At 54.8% G+C, this 23,150-nt stretch overlaps 1 protein-coding gene across 1 annotated transcript in view; it reads left to right on the forward strand.

Moving 5' to 3' along the window:
• The window catches only part of ARHGEF17 (Rho guanine nucleotide exchange factor 17), a 65,865-nt gene that overhangs the window by 20,274 nt on the left and 22,441 nt on the right, over positions 1-23,150 (forward strand). The window contains exon 2 of the mRNA XM_075546244.1: positions 18,116-18,193. Within this exon, the coding sequence (XP_075402359.1) occupies positions 18,116-18,193 (78 nt within the window). The remainder of the gene's footprint in view (positions 1-18,115; positions 18,194-23,150) is intronic.

Consider the following 23,150-nt stretch of genomic DNA (forward strand, 5'->3'; position numbering starts at 1 on the left):
TTTCACATGGCCACCTGTATCAAGGGTTTGCTTCCTGGCTTCTTGGACTGAGAGGCCTAGTGAGACAGGCCTGCCCACATCCAAGCTCAGAATGCATGTCTCCCAAGTTTTCTTCTGGTACTTTCAGGTCTTTTAAATTTTTGACCTATTTGGACTTGGTCTTGGTGGGCAGTGTTATGGCTCCCACTCTGCACCTGTCCCCCTGCCCCCATGAGGGGTGCTTTATGCCAGGGATTGCTCGGGGGTGGGCCTGAGGGTTAGCAGAGGGAAGGGAGACTCGGTTGTTGACGGCTGTCTCAGAGGGATGAGAAGACCCTGGAATGGCACCACTAGCACTTATTGACGGGTCAGGGGGTGGGGGGTGCCTGCCAGGGACACAGCATTCCCAGGTTCCTTCTCTGTGCTGTGTGGCTTTACACAAGTGCCGTCCCCTCTCTGGACCTGGAAAACTGTGGCTGGGAGAGGCCCTTGAAATCCAGGGCTGACTGCACCCAGCAGGTGGGTAGTCAGGACTCTGGAGCCCACTCTGACTTGGGGTGGGGGTGGGGGGACTGGCGGCAGAATCCACTGTGTTCCTGGAGTAGGAAGGCGGAGAGGGGCGGGCACCTGTTTAAAAATACCCACTGGAGCCTGGCACGGCAGGCGGGGGTAGGGGCAGGCCCTCTGGCAGCCCTCCAGGTCCAGAAATGCCAGGGGTTGCTGAGGGCTTGAACATCATCTGGGCCTGGCCCAGCCAGACCATTGAGGGTCCCCCACCCCCGAGGGAATTGGGCAGCGCACCCCCCAGCATCTAGTGCAGTGCAGCCCTGGAGGGAGATAGCACAGAGGGTAATTTTATGGCCTTGGGCTGCTTCCCTGAAGCCTGTACCCAGGCCCCAGTTTAGAGGAAAGCGGGAAAAGGTGATCTCACAGACCCCTTTATAGATGGGGAAACTGAGGCCAGAGAGGAGCCAACAGACTGCCTTCCCACCTCTGCTCTGCCTGGCTTTCCTGCCTCAGACGGTCTTCTCTGCCTCCAGCCTGGCCTGTACCAACACCCCACCCCCACGACTGGGCCCTAGTGGTCAAATTCCAGAGCTGCCGTTACCATGACAACAGCCAGACCCTGGGCCCCTCCCCTCTGGGGTTCTCCACCAGGCTGTTGTCCTGGAAGGGCCTCCCTCCCCAGGGGACTGGTAGGAGGTGTTGGTGAGGGGGGCAGACTCCTCTGGTTCCTTCTGGTCTGCTTTCCCATGGAGAAAATGGAAAAGGGGGCAAGGGGCTGCAGACAAACGCTGCTCCGTTATCCAAGAGAGAGTGCTAGAGGGAGGTGACACCTCGCTGGGGACACAGCAGCCACCCATCCTTTCTCCTGGAGAATACCCCCATAGTAGAGTAAAGGTGTTGAGACCAAAGGCGTTTAGAATCAGGGTGGGGTGGGGGTGGATCCCAAGAACGTAGTCAGCCACTGCTAAGAGCCCTGAAAATGGGTGGGACAGGCTACCCTGCTGCCTGCCTCAGAGGGGAAGAGGCTACCACAGCCCTGGGGATGCTGCCCTGGGCGGGTCTTACCTGAGTGACCCTGCCTGCAGAATCCCTGGTGCCCTAAAGCCTGCACCTGTGCAAGGCTGAAACCTGTCAGCGAAAACTCCCTCGAACATTTTCCGCTCGTAGTGAGCTGTGGTCAAAATGGCCCTGCTTGCTACTCCACCTCCTGAAGAGGTTACTGAAGGGATAAGTGCCGCAGCAAAGTGTGGCGAAGAAACTGTCTGGTGCCCGGCTGTCAGAAAGGGTAGCATCTGGGGTCTTGTTTGTTTTCAGACAATCAGCCATATATAAGTGAGGCATCAGCTAAGGCCACCTGGAAGAAGCACCCGGCCTTTGTGATCCAAGGATTGTAAATTACACAATCTAAATCTAAAGGAGGGAATGGCACCAGAGCTTAAATTGTGAACACCTGGTTTGCAGGAGGCTATGGGTGGCAGTGGAAGTCCAGAATCCATTTGCAGGACGCACACATGGATTTAAGTTCCAGTGAATTTACTCTAATCATAGTTTTGTTTTTCTGTTTTTTATCATTTAAAATTTTTTTATTTTAACATTTTATTAGGGACTCACACAACTCTCATCACAATCCACACATACATCAATTGTATAAAGCACATCTGTACATTCTTTGCCCTCATCATTTTCAAAGCATTTGCTCTCCACCCAAGCACTTTGCATCAAGTTTTTTTTTTATCATTTTATTGGGAGCTCTTACAGATGCAACCTTCTACAGTTCAATCACATCCAGCAGTATTGGACAATTACTACCACATTCTGTTTCAAAACTTTTTCCTGCGGGATCTTACACAATCCACTGTATCCATTCCCCTACACTTGTGTTGATGGATCCCATTGAGTGGGGTTACCCAGCCGTCAGTGCCGTGTGCTCCCATTCCCGCCCCTCTGATCACAGTTGAGGGATATACCAGAGAGCACTGTAAAGTCGATCATGGCAGAGGTAATTAGGTCAGAATGTAGTATCTCATGATCATCCTTTGGACCCATTTTAAAGCTATTTCCATGTTTAAAGAGTAAAGGGAAATATACGGGGATTAAGCCCCTGGAGCCAGAGCTTTGCTAACATGCAGAATAGACTGCATTGGAAAGGGAATGGTTTCACCTAAAATTAGGTTAAAATTCAGCACCCTATTATTTGATCTTTCCTTAGGATCCATTTAAATTTGTTCTACTTTTTAATATTTTCTGCTTTCTTTTCTATTGAGGTTTTTGTTTGTTTGGGGGTTTTATGTATGAAAACTATAGACAGTAACTGGATTAATGGCCCCTTGGGGGTATGGCTGGGGAGGTTGGGGGGAAATAACAATGAGTTCAAGAACGAAAAAGTGTTCTAAAACATTGTGATTGAACTATTGAATTGCAAAAGAAGCATCCAAGGCAGACACCTTTTGAGCCTTGAAAGGGCAAAGGTGAGCTCTGGCTCTGACAGGCGCTGCTCCAGCTCACCAGTCAACACCTGTCGTGGTTCCTGCTTCCAGGAGGCAGCCTTGTGGGCTTGGGGGCAGGGGTGTCTCTGGTTTTGCCCTCCATTTTCCCGGGACCTTGGCCCACGGTTACCAATCTGGTGTGCCCCCTTCTAGCTTTTCTCCATGCAAATGGATTTGGCTCTGCCGTTGAGATGATGCCGGTTAGATAACGCTTGCGTCTTTCGCTTAATATGGCAACTGAGCAATCTCCATTGCGTTTTTCAAAGCTCCGGAAATACCGTGACTCACACCCCCTAGGGGTTGGCTAGCGAGGTTATTGCTGTTGCCGCCTGTGATGAAGAAGGCTGGCAGCCTGGGTGCTCTCGGGGTAATTCTCCTAAACTGGAAGGTACCCCTCCCTCCCAGACTGTGGAGTCCAAGTGGACATCCTGCCTCCTCTGTCACCAGGGGTTTCCCAGGGGCTTATGGGACCTCTGGCAAGCTACTTAAGTCCCCTCTGCTGGGTCACGCTCTTCTGTAAAACACTGAAGTAACAGTCTTCCCAACAAGTTGATTTTGAGGTTAAGATAAATACCTGGGAAGCTCTTAGTGAGCAGCACATAAGGATCTCTCAATAAATATTAACTGCCGTCTCTGAGTCAGAGTAGACTCTGACAGTGAGATTTTCCGGGGGTTGTTTTGTTTTGTTTGCGTCACCCCCCCACCCCACCCCCCAAATCTTTCTGCTTTTGCTCTCAGCCTGCCCTCTTAAGGCTCAGCAAGGCTGAGTGATTTACCTATAGGCCTAAAGCGCAGGTCGCTAGCAGAAAGTGGAGTTGAGTCCCACTTCCGCCACCTCTGACTGTTGAGAGCCTGAAGGAATTGCCAGCGTCTTGTTTGAACCATTGTTCCCTCGCAGCGTTGCCATGAGGCTTCCATGAAATGAGGCCCTGCAAGAGTTGGGAAGGTGCTAGATGGTCCCATTTACTGTCGATAATCATGGCAACAATTCTAGAAAGAGGCTCAGTTTTAAGGCTGCAGGTTCAAGGCCCTGGTGCTCGGCAGAGGCGAGCGGATCAGTCTAGCCTCAGAGCAGCTTCCTGGATGTGGTGGCCCTGCCCTGGGCCCACGTTTAGGCTTGGCTCAGTCTGACCTTCAGTCTGAATCTTGTTGCCTGTCGCATACACACACAGCATGGTTAAGCAGACCACCGAGGCTGCCCCAGGTCCGTCCATCAAGGCTGATAGGAGGGTCTTCCCTGGGCTCTGGGAAGGGAGTTGACCACAGCAGAGTGTTCTGCGTCCTGAAACTGGGGTGAAGGCTGTGGAGATGGGACCAAAATGGCTTGCAGCTGGTTGTGCCTGTCCCATCAAATAACAGTGGCAAAACTCCCTGGATCTTTCTCTAGCCTCAGCCGACTGCCGGCTGTCCCGGGGATCGTGAGGTACCTCTCTTTCTGCCCCGCAGGGACCTCCATATGTGACGTGGGAAGGAATGGTCCCTTCTCGGCCTCCTCTGAAGGGAAGATTGAGCGCGGACATTCATATTTCATTACACTGGGATTTGCTTTCATTCACCCACTAACTCACTAGTATGTGCTGAGCACTGTTGGATGGACTCTGACGTAGGCCAGACAGAGGGGCCGCCTGCCTTCTGGGGCTCATGCATCTTCCTTATACATCTTCCATGGGCAACCGGCCGGAGGGCAGTACTATTGCCTCGTGTGTCCTCAACGTACTGTGTTAAAAGACGGAACGAATCGACAGGGCCTTTTCCTCATGCTGGAGCTGGAGTGGGACAGTTACTGAGGACGAGTCAGGGGAGACTGAGGAGGAAGAGTGTCAAAGGAGACGGGGCTTGAGCAGAGCCAAGAGCAAGGGGTGGGCTGGGATCAAGCCTGGCATGGGGCAGGCGGTTGTGAGCCCAGTCTGCTGACTGGCAGAGGAGGAGGTGGGGCAGGTGGGGGGGCTGATGGCACCTCAGCTTCCCTGAGCCCAGGGCAGCTGTAATGGAACTGTGGTCAGTGGGAAAAGAGTCTCTGGTTATGAGGCTTGGTGCTCCAGAATCCTCCTGTCTGTCCACAGCTCAGGCAGGCCCTGCCTCAGCTCCCTGGGGCTCTGGCCTGGCCTTTCCCAGGGTGCCTGACCCCCAACCCAGTGAGTCATCTTCCGCTTCAGAGGCAGGACACCCCATCATTCCAGCCACACACAAAGAGAGCTCCTCTCCCTGGTGCCTGGGCAGAGGGAGGGAGGGAAGGAGGGAGGGAGGGAGCAGGAGGGGTTGGAAACAGACCCTGTATCACTTCCGTTCCCACGATCCCTCACCCCAGCCTCCCTGTACACTGGAGAACGGAGTGGAGCAGGGAAGGGAGACTTGTGTTGCAGGGCACCTACTGTGTGTCAGTGCTCACCTCCACTGGTGAAGGGAGGAGATCAGGGCCAATGGGGCCTGACTGTGAGGTGCTGGCCCAGGGCCCGGGACCGAATGGGCCCAGTTCCGCTGCACTGTTCTCTCTCTTGCTGAGTAAGGTCTAAACATCTTGAATGAAACACTGTAGAGCTGGGCGGGAAGGACCCTGGGAAGTCCTGGCCTGTACAGGTCTGAGTAAGGGCTGGGCCTGCAAGGCCAGACCAGTACTGTAGGCAGAATGGTGTGTGCCCGAGCCCAGCTGGTGAAAGAGGGTGCGGGTGGGTGCACTTCTTGGGTGGCTCTGAGGTAGACCCCTGATTTAGCGAATCCTTCCCCATGGCTTCCTAGTGGGATTCCTAGTGGGAACCCTGATGTCTTCCCAACCTCCAGAGGCAACAGGCCAGGCTCAGATGTGGGCCCCAGAAGACCGGGGTTCCGTTTGTCTGCCCTACAGTGGGGCGACGGCGTCAGCAGAGACGGAATCCAGAGCCTGCCAGCGCCCCAGATGCTTTTCGCATCTGTTGGGGTTTGTTTTGTCCACTTAACCTCCGCCTACCTCCTGCTTCCGGCCGTTATCCATGATAAGAAACTTTTCCTTCCAAGGCTGGACAGGCCAGCTGTATTTTCTTGAAACCAAGGAGATAGGAAGAAGGGAAAGGGGAAATCCACATTAAAAAGCAACAACAAAACGACCAGTTAAATTCAAATCACTTGCACTGCAGCCCCTGAGACGCAGCTCTCTGCTGCCACCTGTAGGCTTCCTGCAGAAGTGCGGCTCCCAGAGCCTCTGCATGGTGCTGCAAGACTGAGGTCCTCAGAGGTCCTGGTGGGATCCTCCTTCCCCACTTATTTACAGAGGAGGAAACTGAACCCCTGCCTTGGGGAACAGTGACCAAAGTCACAGAACAAGGCGGGCACTGGATAAGGTGCTGTGCACCTACTGTGTGCTGGGCACAGAACGGTGAACAAAAGTGCTGGTGGGGTGGGGTGGGGAGGTGGGGACAGGAGAGCCAGTGACACATCTCATTTCTGTGGGTTCCCCAGTCCCCACTCCCGAATCAGGGCGCCCCAAGCTGTGTGCCCTAATTCAGTCCCTTGGCTAAATCTGTTAGGCCAATTGCTTGCACTCAAACCCCAGCTTTGAAAGCCCACTTTGACCACATCCTGACTATAACCTCAGTAAGCTGTTCCACTTCTCCCGGACTCTTTTCGTTTGTACAGTGGTGAGAACAGTGATAGGAAGTGGCTTCAGGAAGGTTTCATTATCCTCCATCCGTTTTCCCACGGCCTCACTGAAGCCCCTTCGTACCATCCTGAGGGGATTGCCGGTGGTGGTAGATGAAGAGCAGCCCCCCACTAAACACTTGTTCACCATGGAAGGAGTCCTCACCAAGGATACGGGGGCACGCACCATGCCCGCAGGTCGGGAGGGTAGTGAGTGGTAGTGTCTCTGTGTACTAGGGAGCTGGATTGACCAGCCTGGTTGAGCGGCCCAAAGCCTGGGCCTGAGCAGTGAGAGCTGGCATCTCAGTCTGTTTCACGCAGTGGAGATGATTGTGTGAAGGGGCAGTGGGATTGTCTAGTGCTGCTTGGGGTCGGGTCTGAAAATGGCCCCAGGAGCCATGTCTAACCTCCACTGACTTCACGAGGGGAAAAGACACTCAAACTCCACATCGGCCCCAGGCTGGTTCCTGGGAGACTGAGGTCAAACGTGCCTCCACCCCCTAACCCACTCTACCAGATCTGACGCCAGTCACCTCTCCCATGGCACTCTTGACTTCACTGATAGAATCAACAATTCACTGCAGGGACCCAGAATGCAGTACTCACAATTATAGGGTTTAATAGGGAAGTGGGAAGGTTACACTTCAGGATCAGAAATGCTCAGGATACACTTCTGTGGTCAGGAGAGTCTAAAGGATCATGCCTACGGCATTCCTCTCTCTTGGCCTTCACCCTCAGCCAAGTAGCCCCTTGGCCGATGCCCTGCTTGGTAACAAACGTAGCAGAGTGCTGCCGTTCAGTGCTCACAGGCATGCTCCTCCACCTTGAGTAAGCCTTAGACCAAAGTTGCTCAGATCTAGCTCCATGGGTTGGCAAACCCAATTAAGTGCTCAGTCAGAGGCCCTTCTCTTTCTCTGCGGGGTAGGAAGCCCACTCACTGCTCCATCTTGAACTATGGATTCTGCTGCCACTGTTCCTCTACCACTCTGTCTCCTGGGTCGAGGAGCTTCAACGTGAAGGATTTGCGCTCCACTCCCGGCTCTTCGTGGTGGCAGTAAGAGCCCCCCACCCCCACCCCTTCCTGCTTCTGAAGTGGCTCATTTTATACAGATCCCGACATCAGCCTTCTGTGCCCACCATCTGCCTGGCCCCGCCCAGGCATTTGATGCCATTACAGAGACTATGGCTAGAAGAGCCATGGCCATAATTCACTCCCCACAGAGGCCCCACTGCACCCGTCGGAGCCAGTAGGTGAAATCTGAATCGGTGCAGACATGACCTCCTCCCCTAGCTTCTGCCATAGGGGGCATTAAGGACTGGGTTTATATTCCAAGTCTGCCCGCCACCGCCGGCCAAGGAACCGTGGCCCCTTCATTGCTCTGAGCCTCACGTTCCTAAGACCTAAGTAGTTCTCACGGGGAGACGGTTTCATGCCATTGCAGGCAGATAGTGGGTGGACTTGCTCACTTGCAAACCTGGCCATCAGACTGACCATTGACTGGGCCTCATGGAGTCTGTCAGCTGGCATACCTCTGCAGGTACCCGGGTCGTCCCAAAACAGGGCGGCTGGTGAGGAGGAAGTTCACAGCATTTTCATGGCCTGGCCTCGAAAGTCCCAGTGGGTGGAGACAGGCTCAGAGAGTCAAGGGAAGGTCCCCGCACGGAAGGCCTGTCAGGACAGTGAGCAGAGGAGATAGATACTATAATTGTCATCTCAGTACCGTCTGCCATACCTCCACACAGTGACCAACACAGGGAACTCCTCCTGTTACCCCGAAAGTGGCCCTTTCCCTCTCCAGCCCAGCCACAGAAGTACAGGGAGCACCGCCCACAGGCTGCCTGTGCCGTCAGTGTCCACAGGCCACGGACAGGGCAGCCTACATACATAGGCACAGAGATGCGTCCCCACACGCGGGTGCACATGCCCCTCAGGGCCACCTCCAGGTGCACACCAGATGCCCAGACCCACCCACACAGGGCAGTGTCGGTGTGCCAGGAAGGTCCAGCGACGCCTTAGACCCAGCTCACCCCTTCACATTCCCAGAGCACAGTTCCAGGAGTACAGGGACCATGCAGGGCAGCTAGCCGGAGCGGAGCCATGTGGCATCAAGAAGGAAGGGCATATAGGATGCAGGACGTGGCCTAGGAAGGTAGCGAGAAGGGACAGGTGACAGGGAGTTCAGGCGGGAGCTGATGGAGAGACTGAGGCCTGAGAAGTGGTGTGTTAGTCCAGGTAGACTAGAGAAACAAATCCATAGAAACTCATGCGTATGAAATAATTTCATATAAAGGGTAATTATACATGAAGAAAGCATCCCAGTCCAGTCCAAGCCTGTAAGTTTGATATTAGCCCATATGTCCAATACCAATCTATAAAGTCCTCTTCAGACTCATGAGACACATGCAGTGATGCCGAATACAGGAAGATCACAGGCCAGTGGTTGGGAAGTCTTTGGATCCAGTGGCATTGTAAGCATCTCAGTGCTGGCAGGGGTTTCTATGTGACTTCTCCAGCTTCAGGGGTCTGGTTGCATCGGGGTAGGTCCATGTGGCTTCCCCAGCTCAGGTGTCTTGTCAGCTGCAATATCTCCCACGGAGTAGCAGAGAGGTATCTCCCACCTCCAAGGAAGAAATACCAGACTTCGCAGAGTTCTCAGGAGAAGGCCATGCCCATATAGAGGCCTCATTGGCACTGATCCCATTGACAGACTAGACTCTACCCCTTCATGTGTAATCCTCTCAAATTGACACCAGATTATGTAATTACCATAGGTAGTGTGCCCAAGGGCTTACCCTCAGGAAGTGGCTGAGCTGGATCTGAGCCCAAGTAGTCTGGCTCCTGTCTAACCTCTCAGCCCTGACCCCAAGGAGCCATCTCTGAGAACTTTCCTCTCACTAACGGACCAGGGATATGGGGAGCCTCTTAGTGTGGGAACCTCTTGTACTGACTCCCTCCTCATGGACAGCAGTCAGGTCAGGATCACCAGATGCCCGTCGAGACCATCAATAAGCCAGAGTTTGTTGGTTCCCAGAGAAGAGGGTCCACCTTGATCCCAGCATCGCCCACGGATGGCATTTTGTTTCCCTGCCACACATCTCCTGGGCCAGGAGAACACATTCATGTCACTGTCTTCCAGCCAGTAGAGCTGGTGGAAAGCAGCTCAGGTCGTCAGACCTCCGAGGCTGCAAGGGGAGGCTGAGCTGAGTGCACAGGGCCAGGGAAGGTGGCAGTGGGATCCTCCACCCCAAAGAGATGTGAATGGGGGCTCTGGAAACAGCCAACGGGTTTGTACTCCATATCAGTGAGGTCGCCTCTCTGGGTCTCAGTGTCCTTGTTTTTAAAATAAGCATGCTAATATTTGAGCATGCGACCTTGGGCTTTTGGAAATTAAAGTAGCCAGGGCTTGCAAAGCAATCAGTAGGGTGCCTGGCACAGGAAACGTACAGGCAGTCCCCCATTACGGATGAGAGCTGTTTCTCTTGTGCCTTCAGGTCTGTTCTGCAGGGGCATAGTGCTATTAGTGCAAGAAGCAGGCGCCCTGGTGGCACTAGCCTAAGTGTCAGGCTGCTAACTGGCACGTTGGCTGTTCAAACCACCCCATGGGAGACCGGTGAGGCTGTCTGCACCTGCAGCAGATTGATGGCCTGGGGAGCACCACTCTGGCCTCCTCAGCTCCACTCTGACCTGAAGCGTGCCTGTGAGTCCGGATGGGCTGGCGGCAGTGGGCTTGGCCGGCGGCGTGATTACTGCAAAAAGGCTCCAAGGATTTCAAAGCTGCCCGGGGAGCAGGAGCAAGTGATTGGTGCTGATGAGGGGGTTTTTCCACTTGTTTCAAAAGGAGGGCAGAAGCAGAGCAGATACCAGGAAGTCGGGTGTCAGTGACCCAGGGACTGTGCTCAGAAAGCCTTAGTGATGGAGGAGGCTGAGGTCACGGCATGCCCCAGCGCTCCCAGGGAATGCTGATCTGGAGTTGTGCAGGTGTGGAAGGCTGGGCCCGCCCGCCCTGCAGGAGACTGATGAGACCCTCTGCCCCCACCTGCACTTCACAACAGCACTGCACGTGTCTTTCCTCCTTCGATGCCTGTGTGGAAAGTAGACTGAGGTGTCCAAGCAGGCAGGAGCCCCTTTGGCCCCGAAGCCTCCAGCACAGTGCTTGGCGTCTCATAAGGGTTCAGTAGATATTTGCCGAGCTGGTCATCAAGGGCCACATCAAGCTCTGATGCACTACGCGTCTCTCAAACAGTGTCTCTGTGGATCCGTCCACTAGTCATCATCTTTCTGTTCAGCCCTACCTTTATTGCCTTAGAGAATGTTCTCTTGAGCTACCACCCTGGCTTCTAATATCCTCTGCAATGGCTGCGCAGTTCTCGCGCACGGAATTCACGTTTGAGGGTTTATGAAGGACGTTAACAAGTCGTGTCGGTGAGAGATGCTCAGGTGTGTGTTGTTTATCAGGACTTGTAAAGCTCTGTGAAGTCTGCCAATAAATGCCCAGAGGGCTTACCACGCTGCTTGTCAAACCGCCACCCAAAGGCATCCAGCTTAAGCTCCCAGTCCAACCCAGCTCCCTCAATGAAGTGTCCAGAGGCTCTGTACTCCAGCAAGTCTCAGCCCAAAGGCACTCAGCTTCCATTCTGGGAGTCAGCAAGTCCAACTTCCTGAATTAAATGCCAGAAGCACCCCGATCTCCAAGCCAGCCTCCTGGCACAGAAGCATTCATCTGAACTTGCTCCGTGGGCCGGGAAGCCCATCACTCTGTTCCATGCTCTGCTTTCTGGTTCTGCTGCTGTTCCTTTGGTGGTATAACTTATCTGGATCCAGGGAGTTCACTGCACAGGAGTCTCGGATCCAGAGGACAGGCTCCACTCCTGGCTCTTGCTGGTCATGAGATGCCTCCTTCTGCTTCTCGTTTTATACACAGCAGGATGCCACTCCAGGGAGTCCTGTTTGCAGTTACTCACAGGTGACTCTTATCAGTCTCTTCCCCCACCTTCTTACCAGATCCATGCTGGGAAAGGCCGATTGGAGGGAGTTAGAGTCTTGGGCTAGAAGAGCCATGTTAAATCATTCAGTGCCCTGCATAGTCATCCACCAGCATTTCATTCTTCCAGCGCTGTTTTCACATAGACGCCGTCCCTCTGCCTTACCATCCACACGTCCAGTTCGCATCACTCATCCCCCTGCCAACTCCCCCATGAGGACTGTCATGCCAAATGGGCAGTGTCCAGGGGTAGGTGGTCTTGGTGGGGTGCTTAGCAAGTGGTGTGTCCAGAGGTAGGCAGGACTTCCCTTAGAGCTGCTGTGCTGTCAGCAGACTGGGCAGAGGTAGGGTGGGCATCGGGTGTGGTCCCACCACAGAGCTGGTGTGTGTGTGATGTCCTTCTGGCAGAGCTCCTTTTCCTCCCCTTCCCCTAACCAGGGAGGGGGGCGCAGTGGGGGGTGTGTGTGTTGGGGTAGACGGGGTGTGAGGACTCTATGTATCCAGTAACTGTTCTGTGCAGACACTGCAGATACTCAAAAGAAGAAGGCATCACTGGCTCCAGCAGGAGCTCAGAGGAACACTGAAAGCTCATCTGCCCAGGGATGCCCCTGGCATACATGGTGCCCCAATACCCCCAACAACCCTCGCCCCTGCAAGGCTTTGGTGTCTGCGCTACTGTGGGGGAGTCCTTGGGGCCCCCTGATTCAGGAGTTGTATGCACCTGTTCCTTCTCTCAGCTTCCTTTTCCTACCCCCCAAACCCCCAAATGACAGAGGCTGCCCCTTGTTGCCATAACAACAGGCTGGGATCTAATTAGCATTCCTTAATGAAGCAGCAGCAGCAGCCAAGCCTTTGGCACCAGGCTCCACCCCTTTCCCTGGCAGAACCTTTGGATGAACTCTGCCTTCGGGCACCCACATGCCTCAGGATCTCTTGACCTCAGGCCCTTGTTGAAGTCTGTCTTCTCTGGGAAGCCTCCCCTGACTGCCCACACTACCCAGGCAGAGGTGACCCCTTCCACTGAGCCCTGTGAGAGGATCCCTTGGAGGATAGCTAAGGAGGATCTTTTTCCGCAGCATGTGGACCCACTGAGGGGGAATGAGAGAGTAATGCCCCCACCATCACCCCGCCCAGTAGATCACAGGCTGAGAGTCAGACGGGGAAGCAGGACTCTGAGAGAAAGCCAAAGGCTTCCACATGGATTGCAGTCGAGCGATGCTCCAGGGCTGGTGCTGGTTCTCTGGGCACTGTTGACTGGCCTGGCCCGTGTCAGTCCCGCCTGCCCACACCCTCACCCCAGTGACTGCTCCACATGCCCAGCTGTGAGAAGGGATCCTGCCCCCAGGGCCCTTCAGGTAGTGGGGGTGGAGTGGTAAGCAAGCTGCGCATGGATTTCTTAGTCCAAACTGAGGACAGAAAAGGACAAAGTCCCACACTCTCTCCTGGGGGACCTTTGCTTCTGGCCCCCAGGCTGTGACTCCCCAGTGCAGCCCCTGGGGCCGGCCCACATCTTGTCTGTGATGTCCCTTGTCTGTGATGGCCCTGGGATGGGCTGCCCTGTGGGCCGGCTCTGCATTCCCAGTGTCTGTCCATCGCTCCTTTGGGGGCGTTTTTTGTGGGAGCTAAAATGTTCATGTTGGTTGTTTGTGAGTCTGATCAGCATGTGACTAAAACAAAGATCCGATTCACTCCTCAGCTACCGAGCATGTCAGTGTTGCCAGCACCCACGCCTGCCCCCACAGGAGGGGCAGCTCCTGTGTGCGGACAGCGTCAGCTTAGAGAGGGGTCCAGGGCCCTGCCCTGCAGTCTGGGAGGGGAGGAGCATTTGCCTGTAGGACAATCACAAACTGACAAGGACAACTGAGAACCTTTGAGAGCACAGAGCAGAGGCACTTGACTGAGTGGCGGGATCAGGAGGGGCTTCCTGGAGGAGGCTGCATCTGAGCTGAGACTTCTCAGGGGAAAGGACGGGGCCCTGAGGCTAGAGCAAGTGTCTCTACCAGCAAGTCCCCTGGGAGAGCAGGTTTGGGGAGGGGGCACGTGCAGGGAGCCATGGTGCCCCGGACACTCCAGGTGGAGCAGAGAGCTCGTACAAAATGAGGAGGACTCCCCACCTCAGTCCTATGGAGGTGGGATAGGTCCTGGCAGCCCTGGAATTTGGGGAAGTGGGCCCTGAGGGTCCTGCTTGGAGTTATTCTGGGGTGGTGGGGTATGTGTGTGTGTCTGAGCCCCACCCCAGCCCCTGCCATGAACCCCGAGGGAAAGCACAGTGATGGCTGGTGACCCCGTGTGACAGTAGAACTGTGGGCTGCCGTCTTCCCTGGAGCAAACCCCCAGGTCACTGCCCACCTTCCTGCTGCTGGGTGTGTGCCAGTCTACCAACAGGGTCTCGGGGTGTGTTGACCTACACCAGACCTGGTCTGTATGTGCAGACCTGGTCAGCTCTGGGTGCCAGGGTCGGGTCTGTGTGGGACTATGTGAGTAGGTGTGCACCTGAGCCAGGGGCACGTGTATATCCGTGAAGATTCAAAGCAAGGCCCCAGCAAGTGTCCACATGTATGTGTGGGAATGTGTGTATCCTGCGTGTGGACGCGTCTTTGTCACCTCGCTGAGGATGGAGGCGCAGTGTGTGCCCACGCTGGGTACAGGTGTGTACGACAGTGTGTAGCCGTGTGTATTTGGCCTTGGGCAAGGATGTGCACCCATTTGTGGCCTCTGAAGGGTCCTGCAGCAGACACCGCGTTGGCGCAGGGAAAGGCGGTGCTGAGGTCCACCGGTAGGCAGCTTGCTGCTAGGAGATGGGGCTGCGCTGGGAAGACGGGCAAGGTAGGGGGAGCCGAGGGCGGGGAACCCCCCTCCCCCCCAGCATCGCGCGCGCCGCCGCCGGGCTCCCTGGTTGCACTCGCTGCGCGGAGGAGGTATCTGCGTCGTCGCCACGTTTGGATCAGCCGTGGGACCACGGCCTGGGACCGCTGCCGCCGCCGCCGCCGCCGGGCTGAGCCTCCGCAAGGGAGAAAGCCCGCCGACCCGCGTCCCGCAGCCGCTCCAGCACCGCCCCCCGGCGGCGGGCCGGCCGCATGCTGCAGATGGTGAAGACCCTGGCCCAGTTCACCATCGCCCTGGAAGAGATGCGCGATCTGGGCCCAGCCGCTGCCACCGGGGAGCCCGCCGGAAGCGGCGGCGGCGCGGACCCCGCCGAGGAACCTGGGGAGGCCCAGGTACAGGAGGGGGAGGGGCTCGGGACCCGGCCCTGGATCGGCCACACCCACGCACTGGCCGAGCCCCCCCCGGGGGGGGGGGAAGAGGAGGGGGATTTGTACGGAGCTCTGGTGTGGCTGGCAGCCTGGCTGTAGGATGCTGACGTTTGGTGCCACCAGGATGCCAGCCGGGTTGGCCCAAGGGCTGGCAGCTGGGGTGGGGGGGGGCCTGCCCCCTGAACCAAGGTGTGCCGGCACTCAGCTGGTCACCCGCGGCAGGGCGAAGGGAGAGGCAGCCCGCAGCTGTGTCCCTGTGCGGGCGCGGGTGCAATCTTGCTCTCCCTTGCGGGCCGCTCCCGGCCGCCATACCTGCCAGGCCTGGAAGGTGCACTGCAGTCTCAGTGGGATGGACGGACTGACTCCAGGCTCCGCGTGTGCTCCCTGAGGGGGAGGGAGGGGGCCTTCTGGCCGCTGCGACCCTTTGTGCTTCTCTAGGCCTGGACTCAGCTCTCCAGCTCCGTGGGGCCTACCTGCCTTGCGACCTAGCCTCCCACCACTGCCTGGGGCAGCTCCAGGGATCAGCTTCTTAGCCCCAGTGTTTGATTCCCTGGGGGGTGTCTCAGCCTATGCGTAGGGCCATGTCTCTCTCTCCATGCTGTGTGTCTTGTGTTCTCAGTCTTGGGATCATGGTGCCCCAGTCACGCTGGAGGCCCTGTCTTCCCTGTGTAGCCCCTTCTCTGCATACCTCAGAGTGCTGGGTAGTGAAGGTCTCAAAATTGGACTGGTGAGGGAGGTGGGGGCAGAGTGGGTACTGCAGGGCCTCCAGACGTGCCCTGCATGGAACAGGTGGGTCTGCCGACCTAGTGGACAGCTGTGTGGGCTGCCTCCCTCAGCCCTGCAGCCAGGAGCTCTGTGCAGGGACAGGGAGTGGGCCTGCCTCCCCATGTCTTCACCTGACAGTTGAGTGACAGCCCACTGTGCTTTTCATGCTATTACGGCATCAGCCGCCCTGTGTTACCTCCCAGTCATCAGATCCAGCGGCAGCCCTGCCTCCCTCTGGAAGCCTCTCTAACCATGTGTGCCCGACTGGGCCTCAGTGTGCCCGACTGGGCCTGGCAGGGAGTATGGGTGGAGGAGGGTGCTGCACAGCCCAGGTGCCTGCCTGCCCCGACCCGACTCGAGAAACTGGTGAAGACCCAAAAGCCTGCCTGGTGTGGATTAAGAAAGGGTACTGTGGACTCACCCCATCTCCTTGCTTTCATAGTGCAGGGAGAGGAGCTACTAGTTTTAGTTCCTGGAAGAGGATGCACAAACTTTAATGTGACTAGGGGTGACAGCCCGGTCCCATGACCAGGAAGAGCAGGGCCAAGGACCCTGTGGCCTGAAACTACTCAGTCATGCAGGGCTGCATGATGCATAAGACAGTTGAAAAGACTCGGGTGACTTCAGTCGGGTCCCGTCACCTTCCCGACACCTGCTGCCCTCCTCCTATTGGTGATGCCCACAGACAGACATCAGAACAATATTCATGTCCATGCAGGAACGTGTATCCCCAATCACAGAAGATAGGCAGATCTCTCCACAAGCTCTGACAGTCGTCGGTGCGGATGCATCTCTCCTCCTGGGTTAAGAGTATGAAGTGGCTCTGTGGGTCATCGGGAGACTCAAAGTCTAGTTCTCATCTGTGATGGCACCGGTGTGGCAGAGCGAGGAACGCCAGGCTGAAGTGAGGCCAGGCTGTGAAATGCAGTGGTGTTTCCTGGAGGGGGGAGGGAGGCTGGGCCTTTCCTTGGGAGGCTCTTCTGGCCCTCAATGGTTTTCTAAGCACCCCAGCCTGGGGCAGGCCTAGGTCTGACTCCCGAGGCCCTAGGGAAGGGAGCCTGAGGTGGGCAGTGAGCAGTAGCTGGGTCAGGCTTGCCCGCTAGGCCTGGGGCCTCTGGTCTCCAGGAGACCCCGAGTCCCACTTAACAGGCCCTGGCTCTGGGCACAGCAGTGGCTAGGAAAGCCCCATTAGTTGAGTCTCCACTCCCAGGGTGCCCAGGGTGAGGACTGGCGGGGTGGCCCAAACACAGACACCACCTTAGCATCGGTATGTACAGAGTCCCTGGGCCTCGATGCCTGGAGCCCGTGGCTGGGTCAGGACCAGAGATGCTCAGGCCAGGCTGAGGCCTGGGACAGGAAGTGGAGAGAGGAGAGTAAAGCCTCGAAGTCGGGCCCTTATTTACTCCAGACGCTTAGACCCATGCAGAGACGAGAGGGGCTTTGGGGCTGGTGCCGCCTGGGCGAGGCGTGGGCCAGAACCAGTGGGGCTGGTGAGGAAGGGCTGTCAAAGCCTCCCCCCAGGACAGGGGTTTGTTTCTCTGCCTGGCTTGAGCTTCCTGTCTCTGAGGGTGGGGACAGCCACTGGGGGACTCGAAGTGAGATCATCACACTCCCCTCACCACACACTCAGCCCTCAGTCCACATCCCCAGTGAGTCCCCGCCAGTGCCCCCGTGGACCTCCACCTCTGGGGGACTCGTGTCTGTGTGCAGGGTCCCCTCACCCCCCGTCACGGATATGCCTCCCCTCTGATCATCACTGGTTCTCGTTCCACCGGATGGAGGCAGAGTACCTGGGGCTCTGCCCCAGCTCTGGTGACAGGTTAAGTGACTTTGCTTCTCATTGTCCCCCTTCCCATCCTGGAGATGGGGGAATAACACGCATCCCACGCTGGGAGGACCAACTCATGGCTCTATGATGCTAAGGGGAGAACAGAGCCTAGCACACACTCAGGCCTGGTCAACTTTTTTTTTACAAAAGACTTGGGACCCAGGCCTGCTGCAGTGTGGCTGAGCCCTGATTGACACTGTGTGCCTGTGGGACCGTCTGCACCGACTTCACTTTGCTGGGCTACTGTGGCCTCTTCTCTAATGAGGGTGACAGATGGTATGAGCCAACCACGTGGGGCATGTCCCCAAAGTGCCAGGCCTGAGGTGGGGCTCCAGAGCTAACAGCTGGAGTAGGGGTAATGTGGGGGGCATCCGTCTATGCAGATGTGGGGGCTGTTGGGGATGGTTGTTTTTTTTTATGTCTTAATGATCTCTTTAGAAACCCAGCATGGAGGTGAAGAAGGAAACATATTTCTTCTGGTGGCAGAGATACAGAGGAAGGGCACTGCCAGCAGGGGGACCACTTGAGCCAAGGCCTGGCTCAGGCTGTCCAGGGCACATTTAGGAACAGCCAGGAGCCGTGGGTGGCAGGAGGGCAGGGAGGGGGTGTGGACAGACTTTCTAGGCCCCATGTGACTTTGGGTAGTGTAGTGCCATGAGAAGGAGGCACTGCTCACCCACGGTCTGCCCCCTGTCTCCCCAGGACATGCGGAAGCATGTGACGATGACCCTGCTGGACACGGAACAGTCGTATGTGGAGTCACTACGAACCCTGATGCAGGTGAGGCTTGTGGCCAGCCCAGGTCCAGGAGGCCTTAGGAGGGTGGGAACAAGGAGGCCAAGGCCAAAGAGGGGAAGAGCATGGCCTCGCGGGTGCCCCTCCCGGAAGAGGGGGGGGGGGAGGGAATGTGGGAGGAGAAGGAGGAAATCGCACCCTTCAGGGCAAGAGTCATTGTTAGGAGCCATCAAGTCACTTCCGACGCACAGTGATCACGCATGCAACAGTTCATAACACGGCTCCATCCTGGGCCCATTTTTGCAGCCACTGTTTCAACCCATCGTGTCAGGGGTCTCTTTAGAAACCCAGCATGGAGGTGAAGAAGGAAACATATTTCTTCTGGTGGCGGAGATACAGAGGAAGGGCACTGCCAGCAGGGGGACCCCTCTTTTCCATGGCCCCTCCACGTTACCAAGCACGATGTCCTTTTCCTGGGACTAAACCCGCCTGCCATGTCCAAAACACATGAGATCAAGTTCCCCATCCTTGCCTCTAAGGAGCACTCCAGCTGTGCTTTCTCCAAGGTCGACTGGTTGACTCTTCTGGCAGTCGGTGGTATGTTTAAGATTCTTTGCCAACCCCCTCATTCAAATGCGTCGATTCTTCTTCAGTCTTCTTGACTCAGTGTTCAACTTCCACATGCAGACGAGGCCATTGAAAATACCATGCTTGGAGTCAGGTGCACCTTAGTTCTCCAAGTAACATCCTTGTTTTCCAACCCTTTAAAGAGGTGTGTGGGCATCGGATTTACCCAGGGCAATGTGTCCTTGACTGCTGCTGCCAGGAGTATTGATTGTGGGTCCAAGCAGGATGAAATCTTTGACAAGTTCAATCTTTACTCTGTTTATCTTGATGTTTATTACCTGTTGGTCTAGTTGTGAGGATTTGGGTTCTCTCTTTAAAAAAAAATCATTTTATTGGGGACTCGTACAACTCTTATCACAATCCATAAACACATCCGTTGTGTCAAGCACATTTGTACATTTGCTGCCATCATCATTCTCAAAACTTTGTGTTTTCTGCTTGTACCCTTGGTATCTTTTTTTTTTAAATCATTTTGTTAGGGACTCATACAACTCTTATCACAATCCATACATACATCAATTGTGTAAAGCACATTTGTACATTCATTGCCCTCATCATTCTCAAAACATTTGCTCTCCACTTAAGCCCCTGGCATCAGATCCTCATTTTTCCCCTCCTTCCCTGCTACCCCCCTCCCTGGTGAACCCTTGATAACTTATAAATTATTATTTTGTCATATCTTACACTGTCCAACATCTCCCTTCACCCACTTCTCTGTTGTCCATCGCCCAGGGAGGAGGTTATATGTAGATCCTTGTAATCGGTTCCCCCTTTCCAACCCACCCTCCCTCAACCCTCCTGGTATTGCCACTCTCACCACTGGTCCTGAAGGGATCATCTGTCTTGGATTCCCTCTGTTTCCAGTTCCTATCTGTACCAGTGTACATCGTCTGGTCTAGCCAGATTTGTAAGGTAGAATTGGGATCATGATGGGGGGTGGGGAGGAAGCATTTAGGAACTAGAGGAAAGTTATATGTTTCATCATTGTTACATCGCACCCTGACTGGCTTGCCTCTTCCCTGAGACCCTTCTGTAAGGGGGTGTCCAGTGGCCTACAAATGGACTTTGGGTCTCCACTCCACACTCCCCCTCATTCACAATGATATGGTTTTTTGTTCTGATGATGCCTGATACCTGATCCCTTCAACACCTCGTGATTGCACAGGCCGGTGTGCTTCTTCCATGTGGGCTTTGATGCTTCTGAGCTAGAGGGCCGCTTGTTTACCTTCAGGCCTTTAGAACCCCAGACGCTATCTCTTTTGATAGCTGGGCACCATCAGCTTTCTTCGCCACATTTGCTCATACACCCATTTGTCTTCAGCAGTTGTATCATGGAGGTGAGCACACAATGATATGATTTTTTTATTCTTTGATGCCTGATAACATCCCTTTGGCACCTCGTGATCACACAGGCTGGTGTGCTTCTTTCATGTGGGCTTTGTTGCTTCTGAGCTAGAGGACCGCTTGTTTACCATCAAGCCTTTAAGACCCCAGATGCTATATCTTTGGATAGCCGGGCACCATCAGCTTTCTTCACCACATTTGCTTATGCACCCGCTTTGCCTTCAGCAATTGTGTCAGGAAGCTGAGCATCATGGAATGCCAGTTTAACAGAACAAAGTATTTTTGCATTGAGGGAGTACTTGAGTGGAGGCCCAGTGTCCATCTGCTACTTTAATACTAAACCTGTAAATATATGCACATAGATCTATTTCCCCATCCTCATATATAAATATATTTACATATGTACTTGCCTTTATTTAGACCTGTATAAATTCTCTTTGCCTCCTACCTCTGTCCTCTATTTCCTTTGACTTTCTTCTTCTTCCACTATCATGCTCAGTCTTCATTTGGGTTTCAGTAATTCCTCTTGGTTACATTACCCTTGATCACGCCCTACCAGGCCTCCTACACCCTCCTCACCACCGATTTGGATCACTTGTTGTTCCCTTGTCCCTGGGTTTGTTAACACCACTACCTTACCCCCCACCTGCCCCTCTCCCATTTCTCCCCGGAATTGTTGATCCCGTTGTTTTCTCCTCCAGATTGTTCATCCAGCCAATCTTATTTAGACAGACGTGCAGAGATAATAACACGCACAAAAACAAGACAGAGCAAAACTAAGCAACAATATACAACAAAACAACAGCAACAACAAACAATGACCAAAAAAACAACAAGAAAGAAAAGCTTGTAGTTAGTTCAAGGACTGTTGGCCTTTAGGAGTGTTTTCTGGTCCAGTCTGTTGGGGCACCAAGCCTTGGCCCCAAAGTCTACTTTCGGTATTCCCTGGGGACTTCGTTGCTCTGTTCCCTTGGTGTTCTGTTGCACCACCTTAGTGTTTCGCCTCACTGTGGTGGGGTCAGATCGGGCGGATTTCCCACACTGTGTCTCTAATGTTGTCCCCTGTAGGACTATGGGTCAGTGAGGGATGTCGTGTCTCATAGTGGGGCCGGCCATGTGGTCTTCTCTGTGGATTGGCTGCTCTGAGCGGGAATATTGTCTTCAAGGCTTGGTGAGGAGGATTTGGGTTTTCTTTACATTGAGTTTTAATACAAATTGAAGACTGCAGTCCTTGATCTTTATCAATAAGTGCTTCAGTCCTTCGCACATTCCAGCAAGCCAGGTTGTGTTATTGCATACTGAAGGATGTTCATAGCCCTCCTCCAATCCTGATGCTGCATTCTTCTTCATATACTCCAGCGTCTCCGATGATTTGCTGAGCATCCAGGCTGATTAAGTATGGCGAGAGGCTACAACGCTGACACGCACCTTCCCTGAATTCAAACCATGCAGCATTCCCTTGTTCTGTTCACACAGCTGCCTCCCGACCCATGCTCAGGCTCTGCAGGAGCACCATGAAGTGTTGTGGAATACCCACACAGTCGGATGACCACACAGTCAGATGCCTTTGTACAGTCAATGAAACACAAGTAAACATCTTCTGGTATTCTCTGCTTTCAGCCAAGATCCATCTGACAACAACTATGATATCCCTTATTCCAGATCAGATCTTCTTCCGAATCTGGCCTTAACCTCTGGCAGCTCCCTGCCAATATATTGCTACAACCTTTGTTGGATGATCTTCAGCAAAATTTTACTGGCATGCGGTGCGATGCCAGTGATAGTGTTCTATATGTTAAATATGGATCTTTTCCAGCCAGTTGACCAAGTAGCTCCCTTCCAAATTGCCCGACATAGACAGGTGAGTGCTTCCTGTACTTCCTCAGCTTGTTGAAACATTCCATTGGTGTTCCATCAGTTCCTAGAGCCTTGAGTTTGGCTAGTGCTCCCAGGGCAGAAGAGAGGTACCATAATGAGTCAGGCCACCAAGCTCCCCCGAAACCCTCTGCCACCCCTCCCCTCCCTCTGATAGCCCTTGACTTGAGCTTAGAACTGTGGGCTCCTTCTGGTGCACCTCACCGCGTTTCATTCACTGATGGGAGAAATATCTCTTGAACTGAATTCCGTGTTGGATTCCTGTTATGTGGGAGTTCCTGTTCTGGTCCCAGCCGCAGGAAGTTCACAGTCAGTTTGGAAACACAATTGACTCTATGGGGTTCTAGACATGGAGGCAGAGAAGGGTCCCTGGAGGAGGTGCTGAGACCTGTCTCAGTAGCAGAAATGGCATGGGCAAGGCTAGGTCAGGAGGGGCCCAATGTGCTTAGAGGCCCATGTGAGGCCCAAGCCCAGGGTTGGCCTCACAGTGACACGGGTTCACCAGGGCCCACCGATGACCTTGAATGTAGACTCTACTGAGGGCCCTGGGGAGTCAGCAAAAAGACTTTGAGTCTGTGACTTCATGTGATCATTCCCAAGGCTGGGAGTTGGGGAGGGGGAGGGGCGGGTGTCAGGGAAGGGGAGACTGAGGCCAGAGACCACCAGTGAGGTCAGGCAAGGAGAGGCCGGGCCCCGGACCGGAGCTCCAGAGAGGGGGAGCAGGGGCAGGTCTTAAGGCTGTGGACTGGCAGCTGTGGACTGCGGGGTTAAAGTGGGCAAGCCTGGGAGATGCCCTGGGCACTGGAGGATAATGCCCAGATGTGTGGGGCCTCTCAAGGCCCAGAGCCTGGGTGCACGTGTGGATCTGGGCTGCAGTGAGGCCTGGGGTGGCGGGTGTGATGGGTGACGAGGAGCTTCCTGGGGCCTCCTGGGCAGAGTGAGGAAATGGTGGCTGGGAGAGTCATGGGAAATGGCAAATTCAGGAGCAGACAGAAAACTCCAGCCTTTCGCTCGCTCACTCTGCCTTTGCATGCCAGGCAGGTGCTCTGCAGGAGAGGGGCTCAGGGGGCAGGAAGGACAAGGTCCTGGCAGACAAGTCATGTGTGATGCCAGCCTGCTAGGTGAGGTGAGAATGCAGGGTGGGGGCAGGCTTTCT

The sequence above is a fragment of the Tenrec ecaudatus genome, chromosome 4 (assembly GCF_050624435.1).
Source record: "Tenrec ecaudatus isolate mTenEca1 chromosome 4, mTenEca1.hap1, whole genome shotgun sequence".
NCBI classification, from domain to species: Eukaryota; Metazoa; Chordata; class Mammalia; order Afrosoricida; family Tenrecidae; genus Tenrec; species Tenrec ecaudatus.